Source organism: Telmatherina bonti, assembly GCF_933228915.1.
Source record: "Telmatherina bonti genome assembly, chromosome: 1".
NCBI classification, from domain to species: Eukaryota; Metazoa; Chordata; class Actinopteri; order Atheriniformes; family Telmatherinidae; genus Telmatherina; species Telmatherina bonti.
The window spans coordinates 16,455,976-16,469,644 of record NC_136619.1 but is presented as its reverse complement, the minus strand read 5'-3'; the positions used below and the strand labels follow the sequence as shown (position 1 = coordinate 16,469,644).

Genomic DNA, 13,669 nt, shown 5'->3' with positions numbered 1-13,669 from the left:
TGGAATAGGGACGCAGACAAGCGATGATGCATGAATTCTTAATCAAATAAAAACTGGGAGAAGTGATATGAGTGGAAGGCAATCGTCCTGCCCGTGCTGAATTAATAAGGCACTTGCTTCCTTCCACATGCCAGGTTTCTGAACGATATGGTCCATCAGCCATCTTTACTATCCACCTTCATCCTTAGGCCAGGAAGATAAGGCTGAAAAACCAAATCTGCATCCTGTGCTGGACACTTTTAGGCCACTTTTTCAAATGAAACTGAAAGTCTGATAAGTTGAAAGCCTGCTCACTTTCCATAGCCATGAGAGTGAGATCAGGGGGTCCCAGCGCAGTGAGGTCAGACCCCATCCAAATTCTGTCTAGATCTGCTCTCTGACCACCTGAGCCTCTCTGCGTTGTGCGTTACGTGTTCGCCTGCTGGCAGCCGAGTCAGGCAGCACAAAACCAATTCATTGCTTCACACTAATTCAACATCTAGTTGCACTTGCCCTGTCAGCTTACACCTTCTCTCTCCACGCCACTTGCTGTTTTTTTTCCAGTACCAGAGGTGATGTCAGCAAATTGTCCTGCCAAAGGAACTCTGCAGTGTATTTTACCTTAAAAGTAAAAAAAGTAAAACATTACTCAAGGAGGAGTTGGGCATTCCCATGGCAACCAGGTCCTGTGGTATAGGCAGTGATATCAAGCCAAGCCCAATGCCATTTGCATACAAATTGCCCAGCTGGTACCTTGTTGTTATGACAACGGCACACAGCTCCCAGAATTCATTTGGAAGTGAAATACAAAAGGAGACCAGCCACTGAGGAGCACTGTCATTGATGAAATTTCTTCTTCTGTTATAATGAAAATGTTGCTGACACTATGTTCCCATATGAATTCAGACATCATTCAATACATCTAGCGAATACACACACACACACCCCTAAAACTAATATATATACATTAAACTAAACTCTCTATTAAGTACTGAACTCACTATAAGTTCAAACCCCTTATAGGAATAATTTGAATCTCATAGGGAATTATTGTCAAACTATCTGTTCATTACACTCAGTTTTAATGTTGATTATGTGTTTATTTACAACTTTAGGCACATCTTCTTCTTCCTCTTGGACATCCTGATTTGGCAAACCTGTGTAATTCCTTGCAATGTACCGTACCAAATTCTTAGAGCATGGGAGAGAAAGTTGACTGTGCTGACAGCACAGTGTCCTCTACTGGCAGAGTGTGGCAGGAAGTTTACACAACCGCCTGTCTGGCCAAACAGATAATATTTAGCTCAAGGGCAAGTGAGCTGATGCTTTTTCATAGTCATCCTGGCTCAGTTTACTGGTCAGTCAAATTGCCCTGCACTGGGCTTCGTGAGCATTTTGTGAACCCAGCATGTCTTTTTATTCCAGCAACCCCCATGAGACATCAGTTTAATCATTGGCCTGTGTGCAGCTGTCAAACCATTGCGGGCTAATCAGTGCCCCCCCCCAACAGGGAAACAAAGCAAAAGCACTCCTGGTTCCAGTACTTGACCTGAGCTAATCTGTAGGTAAGGTGAACCCTCACCTTGCCATGCACATGCTTAACTCTGCCCCCCACCCCACCCCCAAAGCATGTTAATGATGTGCAACAGCCCCCAATGATTGTCCTGTTACAGATTGTTAGAGACAACTGGTGCAAACTACCTCAGCCCGGATTGAAAGGCCTGTATCAGCAACAGCTCAACAACACAGCAAGATGCGTGCATGTTTGTGTGTTGCAACCTCTACCTCGGGGTGGGAACAGAAGGAAGGTGACACATTGTGCCTCTCCAGCATATAAATGGAGCCTTCTAGCCGCTGGCTCTACAGCATGACAGTTTAGTAAGTTTCTTCCCCCTGAACGTGCAACCCTTCCCAAGGTCACAACTTGCCCGCAGCTTATTTCTATACTAAAACAGCATCCTACTCATTTGTCACTTACCATCCGATTCAACATGGCAACTCGATGGGGACTTTGTGGAGCAGGAAAGATCAGCCATGACTACAGCGTGGCTATGAAGACTCTGCCCTCTGAAGATCATCAGGTACAAACATGTTCTCCAGCCTGTTATTTATACAAATGATAACTCTTATTCTGGACTGAGCTACGGTATGTGTGTGTTGTTTGCCCTTTTGGTACAGATAGTTGCTATTGCATCAAGGAGCATGGAGCGTGCTAAAGGTTTTGCCAAGAAACATGACATTCCTAAAGCCTACGGCAGCTACGAGGAGCTGGCCACTGACCCAGACATTGGTGAGTTAGGAGCTCAGGATGACCAGGCTGCGTAGGCAGACATTTTGGTGTTTTGATGTCACAGTCTGAAGATGAAGATGAAACACCTGTGTCCTCACAGATATTGTGTACCTGGGGGTGCTGCACACAGAGCACTGGCAAGTTGGTCTGCTGTTCCTTGAGGCTGGCAAAAATGTGCTATGTGAGAAACCCTTCGCTATGAACTCCAGACAGGTGAAAGAGCTTGTTGCAGCAGCAAAGAAAAACAATGTTTTCCTGATGGAGGTAAGGTGGACCTTTGCTCAAGGCTGACTTACTGACAGACAATAGAGGTGATTGCAGTAGCAGCTTTTGTGCCATCATAATGTGAATTACTGAATCTGTGCTTAATGATAGATACAAGAAAAAACACACGTCATGAACTTAGCGTAGCGTAACTTTTGCAAACCCAGAAACAGCACAGAGCTTTGCTCCTTATACTTTATGACACAGTATCTTGACAGTTTTATTAAATTTTGTAACCAATTAATAAACAATGGAAAATGCTTTTTTTTTTTTTTTTAAATAAAAAAAAAACAAATGAAACTCCTGCTGGTCACAAAGATCAATTTATTAAAGCATTAGCAGAACTCTGCCCACTGCTTGATCATGGGCTCTTCTAAAAAATAAATCACGATTTTAAATGTGAATTACATAGATATATCTTTATAGCATATTTGCTGTCCTTAGACAGAGTGAAGCTTTTTTTCACAACTCTAAACTAAAGTAACAATCTCCTAGTTTGGGTGCTCTTTGCTTGACCTTTAATGTAGAGATGTAAGTATTCGTGAAGTTCTGATTCAGGTCTGAGCAAAATTGTTTATTTTTTAAAAATATACGGTAGCTGCTGGTATTGGAGAAATTGCTTGCAGAAAATGACTAAGAATGTACACATTTGTAGCCCAGGAGGCTCATAAAGCTGTGGTGTGCTGGGTTTATTCATGGTTCATTGTGTTTGTCTGCCACAGCGTCAAATAAGTGAAGAGCTGTGTTAATAAACTGCTGCTCAGGTGAAACTTCACTATAAACTGCTGTTGTAGTAATGTGATGCTGTCTGCTCTGTCCCTCCCAGGCCATCTGGTCCCGCTGTTTCCCTGTACATGCTGAGGTGCGCAGGCTGCTGGCAGATCAGGCAGTAGGGGAGGTGAAGCTAGTGAAGGCCTACTTTGGCTCCCCCCAGCTCCACATCCCTCGCTCAGTGGAAAAGGAGCTGGGTGGAGGGGCTCTACTGGATATCGGAGTGTACTGCCTGCAGTTTGTGCTGATGGTGTTTAACGGCGAGAGGCCAGAGTCCATCCAGGCTACAGGGGTGCTGCTTGACTCAGGTATAGCACACAGGGTCATGTAGTGGGATGTAGATTACCATCATTAACGACACAGCATGAATCAGTAATCACAAACTGAGATCCACTGAAAAGAAACACAGGACTAAAGCGTCCTTCGTGTGACACAGGAGAAACTTTCAGAGAAATTCACTTAGAAATGAACTCAAATGTAAACACCTCAGGGCAGAATATCTTCATACAGAAAATCCAAGACTTATTATTAAAATGTCAGACTAATCCAAATCCCCCTCAGAGACTACAGTAATACTGGCAGGAGAATATGTAACTGCATACCGAGCGGAAAGATATTCTGCAATGTAAAGCCATCTCACTGTACATGATATGGGTATTTTCCTTGCTTTTATGTCAACTTAATGAGTATCTGAAAAACATATTCCTTTTCATTAAAAAATCCTCTTACTGAGGTTGGATAGAGCTGAGCTGAAATAACCGCAGCAATCTGAAGGACCACTGTTATGCATTTATTAGTTCAATTATTTGCTGTTTTCCCATTTTGCAGTGACTTAAAGTTTCAAATATTTGACAGAAGTGGATGAGTCAGTGGTTGTTGTGATGAAATTCTCCAGGAAGAGGATGGCTTTCTGTTCCTTTTCAATCGCTGCCCGGCTTCCTAATGATGCCGTCATCAGTGGCACCAAGGGGTCTATTAAAGTATGCTAAACCACTTCTCTACACAAACATGTTACCTATTTAAGCGATGATGGAAATACAAAAACTATGCATTTAATCAATCTGAAGCAATCAGACATAAAATCATGCCAACTATATCTGACGATTTAGGAGTTAAAGAGACTGCATTTGCTGTAAAATGTACCTTGTTTTTGCCCCTCAGGTCCTTGGCCCCATGCACTGCCCTACCACACTGGTGGTGAATGGCAAAGAAACCGAGTATCCTCTTCCTGAACCGTGCCTCCCTTTGAATTTCACCAACAGCACCGGGCTTCGCTACGAGGCAGAGGAAGTGAGGCAGTGCCTCCTTAAAGGTAGGTCATGATAAAAGGAAAGTTGTGTTTGCGTCTTCAAAGAGATTAAATTATTTTGAACAGCTGAAACCATCGTTTCAAAGGTGAGGTCAGTTTTGAAAGGAAGAGACTGCAATTCAGTGAAACAGTTTCATTCTTGGCACTTCTAATGATGTCTCAGACAAACGGTTCAGCACAATTGCAAGCATCAGATTGAGTCAGAATGCATGCTATCAGTCCTTGAAATGTCCTCTGTATATGTGTATTATCACAGGCTTGTTGTTTGTGCTTCTTATATCCATTTGCATAATCTTTTCATCCATGCTTTACCACACTGTATGCCTCATTATGAATATGTACATAATTTAACTGTGGTTGTGCTCAGATGTCTGTCCCTCTTTCTGATTTTCCTGTTTAACTCCTCTTCCTCTGCAGGACTTAAGGAGAGCCCACGGATGCCTCTGGCCGAATCTGTCTTGCTGACAGAGATCATGGATGAAATCAGGAAGCAGGTGGGAGTTGTCTTCATCCAGGACAACCAGTGACATCACTCCAAAGCAGAGCTGTTTCACTTGACCCACAGTAAACCTACTCAGACGGGATGGAAGGAGCTGCTTAAGGGAAAAGCTTTGAATCACTGGAATAAGCAGATCACGCAAAGCATCGTGGGACAAAGCCTGAGCAGATGCAAGAGCAATCAATGGAGCAATTCTGACTGGGATTTACCATCTAATTAATGATCAGCAGATTATCAGAACATGTAGGGGTAATTAAGGGGTTTCTGTTTTGATCCGCATGCTTTTTTTTTTTTTATCTGTATATGCTCATGATAATGTCAAACATTTTTATTCAGCTATAATATAACAACCAACTTTAGATTATCCAGATAATATACAGAGAAGTTTAGACAAAACCATGCCTTAAACCAGATAAATCACAAAGGAAGCACGCATGTTGTGTATCACCATCCTGTAATGAAGTCCTAGACCTTTAAAGACCAACCCAGCTGTCACTGTAGGGTGTGTGATTGATGAATCCAATAAAGGACTGATTGTGAAAGCTGTGTTTCATTTCAAACAGCAACGGCAGGATAGAAGAAGAGACTCCGAGTGTTACATTGGAATGAAGGTGTTCTGTCATGTCTGACCCTTGCAGCAGCGTACAAATAGATTCAAAAATAGGTGGCGGTGTCTGCTTTTCAAGGTTAGGACAAAGAAAGGCTTCTGTGAGTCAGCAAAGAGCACAGCTCATTTAATACTTGCTCTCAACCTTTTGGACTCACAGGACATCTCAAACTGGAGGATGTTTCACTGATGCGCCCCATGAATACCAAATGAAACATTTCAATCCAATAATGCCATTTTGTCCCTTATTTAATTTTCCTTGATTAAGGAGGAATTCATATTTTCTTTCCATGCTCCCAGTGCCATTTTGAGCTGCATTTAAGAACCAATCAGCTTCAAAGTAGATGGTGATAAATCTCACTATGTACAACGTGATACCACTTGGAGGTGCCAAGCTGTTTTATGGATGACTTCTGTTTATAATAAAGAAAGAAATAAAATTGGTAAATGCACAGAAAAAAAAAACATAATACAGATGACGTTCATATATTGACAATGTTTCATTTATATGTCTCCAGCTGTAGGAAAATATATGCTGCAGCACTAAAAGTATTCCTAAAATGGTCTAAAACATAATTCCGCTGTTCAGTTTGTCAACATTTTTTTTCTCATGAAAAATGGAGATTGGCTTATTAAAGTATGTAATTGCATATTGCATTTAAATAGCATATCTAATTTGGTGGAGTCATATAAATTAAACATGCATGAATATAATAACTCCACCAAGCTTCAGTAAGTTTACTGAGGTTGCAGAAGATTTATGTGCAGCTAAAAATGATCATCACCTGTTATCTTAAATAGTTATGTAAATACTCAGAATTATGTCAAATTATATCATGCACTCACTGAATCACATTTTAGCCTGCAAATCTTATGAAATCTTCTGGGCCTCTTTTGCTACACATCTAGCTCGACATATGGAAGCAAAAAGTCAAATCACCAGGTATTTTTCTGGCACACCATGGTCTCATGGTGAGTTTTAAATAGGACCTTAAGAGGACCTTCACATGAAAGATACAGACAACAGTCACTCAAATAACTGGGGACTAAATTAAGGAATTTGCTAAATTATAATGTAGTGATATAAGACACAGTTTTTTATATAATTGAGTTGAAGAAAAAACAATGAAACAAACCAATTGATCCTGGACAAATTAGCACTTATATGATGAACAGTGGGACAAAGTACCTGTCAACAGGTGCAGGACACCTGACTGTGTCAAAGGGTTGTTCAATAAAATATTAGTTTATGAATGATTTTATCATATTTGTTTGCTTTAAAAAAAAAAAAAAAAACAGTTTCCATTGAACCAGAATTAGAAAATAATGATTTTTTATCTTTTTTTTTTTAAAATCTATCATAATTTATATCTGATTTATATTTATTATAATTTATGTCAATTTCAGCTTATTTCACAGACAGCTGTTTTCGTTTCCTTTTTTATTGGGAGGATTTGAATACATTTGAGGACGACTGGAGAACATGGGGAAAAAATCAGCTTTACTGATTGAATGGGAAGTAAAATAGCGAATATATATATATATATATATATATATATATATATATATATATATATATATATATATATATATATATGCAGACTAAAAGAGAAAAAAATTCTTCTTCATGTTATTATAAATATTGTTGATTTGTTTGGTCTTATTTTCACATTGTATACTTGACACACCACATGTATGCTGAGATGAAAAAAAACAAACACTGGGCGTCGTACAGTTAAAGTTGATACTCTGTCTCCACCTAGCGGCAGAGACGAGCTATTGCTGATCGATTTAAATCAGCTAGCTTTGACAGCTAACCTGTCTGCTTCGACACTTGATCCAACATGGCAACCAGGTGGGGAATTTGTAGCGCTGGGAAGATCAGTCATGACTTCACTGTGGCTCTGAAAACTCTTCCTCCAGGAGACCACCAGGTATTTATATTTGCAGCAGAACAAACACGAGCTGACCCGATGATTCAAGATTAAATTACTGAGGCGTCTTTCTAGTTTTTGGTTGACTGACCACTTGCATGCTCTTTGCGGTGATTATAAGTTTTCTTAGAAACAGTTTCTGTGAAAGCTTCAGAGACACAGGTGTTTACTTGCAGTGAGCAGCTAAATAAAGCAAACAAATGAGGTGAGCGACCTTGCTTACAAACTGCACGCCATACTCGACATTTATTCAGTCAGGAAAGCGTTTACACTCCTGCCGTAAATCATGCAATAGCCTTGCCTACATAACACCCCTCCGCCCCATTATGTAGTCATTTTAACGAATGAACACATTTAAAACAAATAATAAATGCAACACTTTAAAGAACACTTCACAACTTTCAAATATAGCTTGTAGGTTATTAATCATTTGACAGACTTGTATTTAATGTGAATGCTTTAACACTAAACTTAAAGACGTAATGCTTAAAGATTTGACAGGGATAGTTAAAAAGACTGATGACACCAGGAAGTGTCACTTCATGAAGGAGGGAGGGAGTATTTTAAATCCTCAGTGACTGTATTTAAAGGTTGTTGCTGTGGCTGCTCGCAAGTTGGAGGATGCTCAGGAGTTTGCCAGGAAGCACAGCATCTCGCAAGCATATGGCAGCTACGAGGAGCTGGCCAGGAACCCAGACATAGGTCAGTGTCAGTCAGAGGTTGTGGCCTCGTTTATTTGCCCTTTACTCTTTCTGTTTTGCACATAAGAAAAAATGCTGCTGTTGCAAAATCCCTTGACTTCTATTTCAATTTGATCAGTAGCTTTTTCCATCTCCTGTCAATAATTCAGAGTAGGTGTTCACACACACTCCCTTAATATTCTGTCTGGTCTGTGCAGATGTGGTGTATGTTGGGGTAATCCACCCGTACCATCTAAAGGCCTGCCTGCTCTTTACGAATGCCAAGAAGAACGTGCTGTGTGAGAAGCCACTGGCCATGAACACCAAGGAGGTGAAAGAGATCCTGGATTCTGCCAAGAGGAACGACGTCTTCCTCATGGAGGTGAACATGGAGCTGATCTGATAGAAGAAAATTATCATGACTGAATGGATTCTTCTCTGCTCTGTGCATGACTACCTGTAAAAGAAAATCTTTAGGCATCAAAGATACACCCTTTACTAAAATTAAGTCTAGTTTTGAGCTGATGCCGTTTGAGATACTGTTACATATACAAGAACATACAAGACCTAGCTACAGACACCAGTCGTATTAGATAGATTAATTAGATATTTCTTTATTTCATACAAAATAACACAATTTAATCAATAGGTTAAAAAAGTAGCAATTATAGAGTTTGAAAAAGAGCAGAATGAAGCAATGCTTTTGTATTCGTGCCCCCCTTTATAATCTTTTCTTTGCAGTTGTAAAAGTAATCCCTTAAATAGTCTTTTTTTGTTTTTTCTTTTTTTTTTTTTAAGGAAAAGTTATAACTAAATGCAAAAAATAATAAATTTAGACATGTACAAATACATACTCATGTACACATCTGCATATATATACATATATGTATATATATACATACACAAATACATATCCACTTATACTCACAGGCACAAAGCAATGACACCTTTAGAGGTGATCATACACCTATTTAGATATTTATACTCTCAGAAATATGCATATGCACATATATTTATGTACATACATACATCATACACCTACATATTAACTTGCAGTTGTACATCCACACATGTTCCTATACTTACATACATTCAGTTTTATTAGAATTATAGTTTTATGTACCTTTTTATTCTATTGGTTTACATACGTTCATTTATATTTTCTAACTAACATTCCTTTTACTTTTTTCTTAAAATGGATGTTTGTATACAATTAAACTTTCTTAAAATGGATAATGTTTGGCACATATTAAGCAGGTTACTAAAACAGCCTTCTTTCATTTACGTAATCTAGCCAAAATTGGGGACATTCTGTCTCGGAGTGATGCAGAAAAACTGGTTCACGCTTTTGTTACTTCGAGACTAGATTACTGTAACTCTCTATTACTGGGCTGTCCTAAATATGCCCTGAAAAGCCTACAGCTGATCCAGAATTCTGCAGCCAGAGTCCTGACCAGAACCAGCAGGAGAGATCATACTTCTCCAGTTTTAGCCTCTCTTCATTGGCTGCCTGTTGAATCTAGAATAGAATTTAAAATCCTTCTCCTTACATATAAAGCCCTCCACAACCAGGCACCACTATATATCAAAGACCTCATTGTTCCTTATAGACCAAGCAGAGTACTTCGTTCGCAGACTGCAGGCTTACTTTTGGTTCCTAGAGTCTCAAAGAGCCGAGCAGGAGGCAGAGCCTTTGGTTATCAGGCCCCTCTCTTATGGAATAAGCTCCCAGTTAGTGTTAGGGAAGCAGACACCCTCCCCACCTTTAAGACTAGGCTGAAGACTTATCTTTTTGATAAGTCCTATAGCTAGGGATGGTTAGCATCCCTTAGTTATGCTGCTATAGGTTTAGACTGCTGAGGGACATTTCCTGATACACTGAGCTTCTTTCTTTTTCTCTTTATCTCTCTCTTTTAACCCCCCCCCCCATAACAGTGTTGCATCATTAACATGTATGCCTCCTGTCTCAGCAGGTCTCCCTGGCCGGGAGTAGCAGTTCCTGTTGTCTGTTGTCTTTCTGTCCTCTTCCCCCCGCACAGCAGAGGCAGATGGCTGCCTGTCCTGAGCCGGGTTCTGCCGGAGGTTTCCTTCCTGTTAAAAGGGAGTTTTTTCCTTCCCACTGTTGCCAGTGTGCTTGCTCAGGATGGGAGATTGAGTTGGACTCAACTCAATCTGTTGGTTTCCTTAAATAGGCTATTATGAATTGGCCTTCATTATGTTTTCCCCTCTGTCTGTAAAGCGTCTTGAGATGGCATTGCCGTGATTTGACACTATATAAATAAAGTTGAATTGAATCGAATTGAATTGAATTGGACACTTTTTGGGTTCTTCCTGAAGATTATTCCATAATTTTACACCATATACTGTAAGGCACATGCTTTTCATTGTTTTTTAAACTTAGTTTGGTGATTTTTTTTGTATTTGATTGTTTCTTGTATTTCTTTGTGAAGCACTTTGAGATTTTTATCTTAAAAGATGCTGCACAGATAAAACTTTACTAACCTATTAAAACACCTACAATGTAATTTATGTATAAAACCCCAGCCATCTTCTTTTACGCCAGGCTGTTTGGACCCGCTTCTTCCCGGTCTCTGTGGAGATCAGACGGCTGCTGGCTCAGGGAGAGCTAGGGGAGGTGAAGATGGTTAGATCGGAGTTCGGTGTGCCAATCATGCATGTTCCGAGATCGGTGCAGAAGGAGCTGGGCGGAGGAGCATTACTGGATCTTGGCATTTACTGCCTGCAGGTCATATTCATGGTTTACAATGGAGAGAAGCCAGAGAGCATCCAAGCCACTGGAGTTTGCCTGGACACGGGTAAATGATTGACAGCATCATTAAAATTCAGTAGTACAACTTTGTAAACTGTCACTTCACATGTTAACATGAGCAACATCCACCTGAATCAGCTTTTGCGCCACTTAGACATCCATGTGTGTGAACTGAGCTTTATGTTTGATCAGCAGTCTCTGTTCAGTTCTAATAATACTCCACCTCTTAGCTCTGTAGGTTTTGTGTGGCAGAGTAAACCTCCGCAATTATTAAAGTTCCACTTCCTTTATTGTGTCATGAACATCACATATTTTAGTTTCAGTTGTATTATGTCAGACTGCACCTGAAATGCACTATAATCTGTATTTGTGAACTTCATTTTACTTTCTCCAAACTTTAAAAGACACACCAAACTGTTCAGTGTTTAAATACTTACCACAAAAAAGTCCAAAAGAAGTCTTCAAACCACCAAATGTTCTGGTTCAACAATAATAATGTGAAAATTAAACATTCCTCTTCATCATGCTCTTCACCTTTGGACATGGTCATATTAAGACAACACCTTACACATGAGAAGTTATTGAGATATTGGCATTTTTTATGTTGCTGTATAGCCATTGCATTCTACTTGAATCCACTACATTCATGACATAATATCAGTGTAGCAAGAACCTTTTCCTATGTTCTCTAATTCACCCAAAAGCTGAAAATTGCTAACATTTTTTGAGCAGTGTGTATCTATATTCTGTGTTTTTTCAGGAGTGGATGAGACGGTGACTGTGACTCTGAAGTTCTCCAAGAACAGGATGGCGGTGTTGACTTGCTCATCAGGGGTACAGCTACCCAACGAAGTCATTATTGCAGGAACAAAGGGCACAATCAAGGTAAATTATCAAAGGAAGATGGCACGATAAAACTCCCATAAAAACTAATATCATCTTCTACTTTGAGCATTTTCATATTTACCGTATGAGGAACTTGGAGAATAAAATGAGTGTGTAACAGTAAAAATCTATATATACGCTGTTATAGTAGTGATATGACTACTGTGCTCTTTCTTTAGGTTCCCGGCCCAATGTGGTGTCCCACATCTTTAGTGGTCAATGGGAAGGAGACCCAGTATCCATTGCCAGAACCTTATTTGCCTCTCAATTTTACTAACAGTACAGGGATGCGATATGAAGCCGAGGAGGTCCGACAGTGTTTACTTAAAGGTACTGTGGTGTTCAGCATGTTTGAATCCATTTTAGTTGACAGATAGTTAATGAGTTGACCTATAAGTTAATGGATGCTTGTTCTGTCCACTCTTCAACCAAGTGAATGCTTGTGTGGTTGTGGAATAAAAGCACAGCAGGTGGAGACTAAGCAGAGCTGTATGGTTGTGTTAATGGGTGAATGATAAACATGTTGTAAAGCACTTTGTTGAACTCAGTCAAGGTTAAAAGTTGCCATATAATCACAGACCATGTGGGGAGAGCTTATAGAGAAGTTTGCACAAGCTGACTCATCAGTATTGTTTTCCTTGCAGGACTGAAGGAAAGTGCAGTGATGTCCCACGCTGACTCTGTTCTGCTGGCTGAGGTGGAGGACGAGATTCGCAGACGGATAGGGGTGGTGTACAGCCAGGACTGCCTGTAAATGTTTAGCATGAAAAGAGATAAAAGAGAAGCAGTTTATCACGGAGAATTGCTTCGTCTTTTTGCTCCAGAAAGACTTAATAGATACGTTTATTCTAAGAATATGGAAAGGAAATGAATAGCTCTTTACTAGAACCATCTTCACATATTAATGGTTAACCCTTTAATAATGTCAGCTTGATATCTAGTTTACACAGATATTTTTGTAATCTGTACATGGAAGCAACATCCATCCGCAGGTAAATGTTAATGAACTTGTGTGTACAACTCTTACACTTTGTTTGATAGTACTCTGGGAAAATAATTATAACCTGCCAAATAAATTTTTTGTCAAATTTTCTAAACTATAAAGTCTTTTTTTTCCCCCTGAAAACTCTTCTTCCTGTTTAGATCATGTAGCACCTGAATTAATGAATAAAAAAGGAGTGAGTCCAGATGGGGGGGGGGGCATTTTTCTTATTCAGTCTTGATAGATTGCTTAGTGCATCAACTAAATATCATATAAATAAATATGTCTCACTCTTTTATATGTTGTCAGGTCTTACACTTTACTACAATTCCAGTCAGAAGCTTGTTAGACTTACATGGGCAGCGACAGTCACTCTGAAAGGGACAGAATTTTATCTCATCATTAGTCACCTTAAAAAACAAAAATCAACACTTTTTTATTTTTCATTTTTGATCTGAGAAAACAGGGGTGTCATGAATTCAGTTAAAATGAAAAACACATTACTTTTAGTATTCATTTCACTCTGTAACTATTTTGTTAGAAATTCGTTTTATATGGTCTGATTATACATTATGGCTGTATATTTTATTTTGTTTAGTTTGATGCTTTTAAAAACGGTGAAAAATGGAAGGAGGAAAACCTCAGGTAAAACCAACGCTCTGTCGACACCTTGTGGTAGAAATCAGTCACTGCAGCTCA

General features: G+C 39.5%; 2 protein-coding genes across 3 annotated transcripts; both read left to right on the top strand.

Moving 5' to 3' along the window:
* Window positions 1-1,970: 1,970 nt before the first annotated feature.
* Window positions 1,971-5,140, top strand: LOC306767362 (trans-1,2-dihydrobenzene-1,2-diol dehydrogenase-like; the record flags this gene model as incomplete). The annotated part of the gene is made up of 7 exons (XM_079255323.1): window positions 1,971-2,060; window positions 2,158-2,269; window positions 2,370-2,533; window positions 3,360-3,612; window positions 4,160-4,284; window positions 4,466-4,616; window positions 5,031-5,140. 7 exons carry the CDS (start codon window positions 1,971-1,973, stop codon window positions 5,138-5,140), a joined length of 1,005 nt encoding a protein of 334 aa, XP_079111449.1.
* A 2,381-nt stretch (window positions 5,141-7,521) lies between these two features.
* Window positions 7,522-12,966, top strand: LOC306767208 (trans-1,2-dihydrobenzene-1,2-diol dehydrogenase-like). Of its 2 annotated transcripts, none has more exons than XM_079255132.1 (7): window positions 7,522-7,653; window positions 8,244-8,355; window positions 8,552-8,715; window positions 11,080-11,149; window positions 11,864-11,988; window positions 12,168-12,318; window positions 12,633-12,966. In XM_079255132.1, exons 1-7 carry the CDS (start codon window positions 7,564-7,566, stop codon window positions 12,740-12,742), a joined length of 822 nt encoding a protein of 273 aa, XP_079111258.1. In that variant the 5' UTR covers window positions 7,522-7,563; the 3' UTR covers window positions 12,743-12,966. The 2 variants fall into 2 exon arrangements, with proteins under 2 accessions (XP_079111258.1, XP_079111257.1); XM_079255131.1 differs by having other exon boundaries at window positions 10,897-11,149.
* Window positions 12,967-13,669: the final 703 nt, after the last annotated feature.

Coding starts and splice junctions, on each gene's coding strand:
- LOC306767208 (XM_079255131.1), top strand. CDS start 7,564: ATGGCAACCAGGTGGGGAATTTGTAGCGCTGGGAAGATCAGTCATGAC. Junction 8,356..8,551: donor GGCCAGGAACCCAGACATAG/GTCAGTGTCAGT, acceptor TGGTCTGTGCAG/ATGTGGTGTATGTTGGGGTA. Junction 8,716..10,896: donor ACGACGTCTTCCTCATGGAG/GTGAACATGGAG, acceptor CTTTTACGCCAG/GCTGTTTGGACCCGCTTCTT.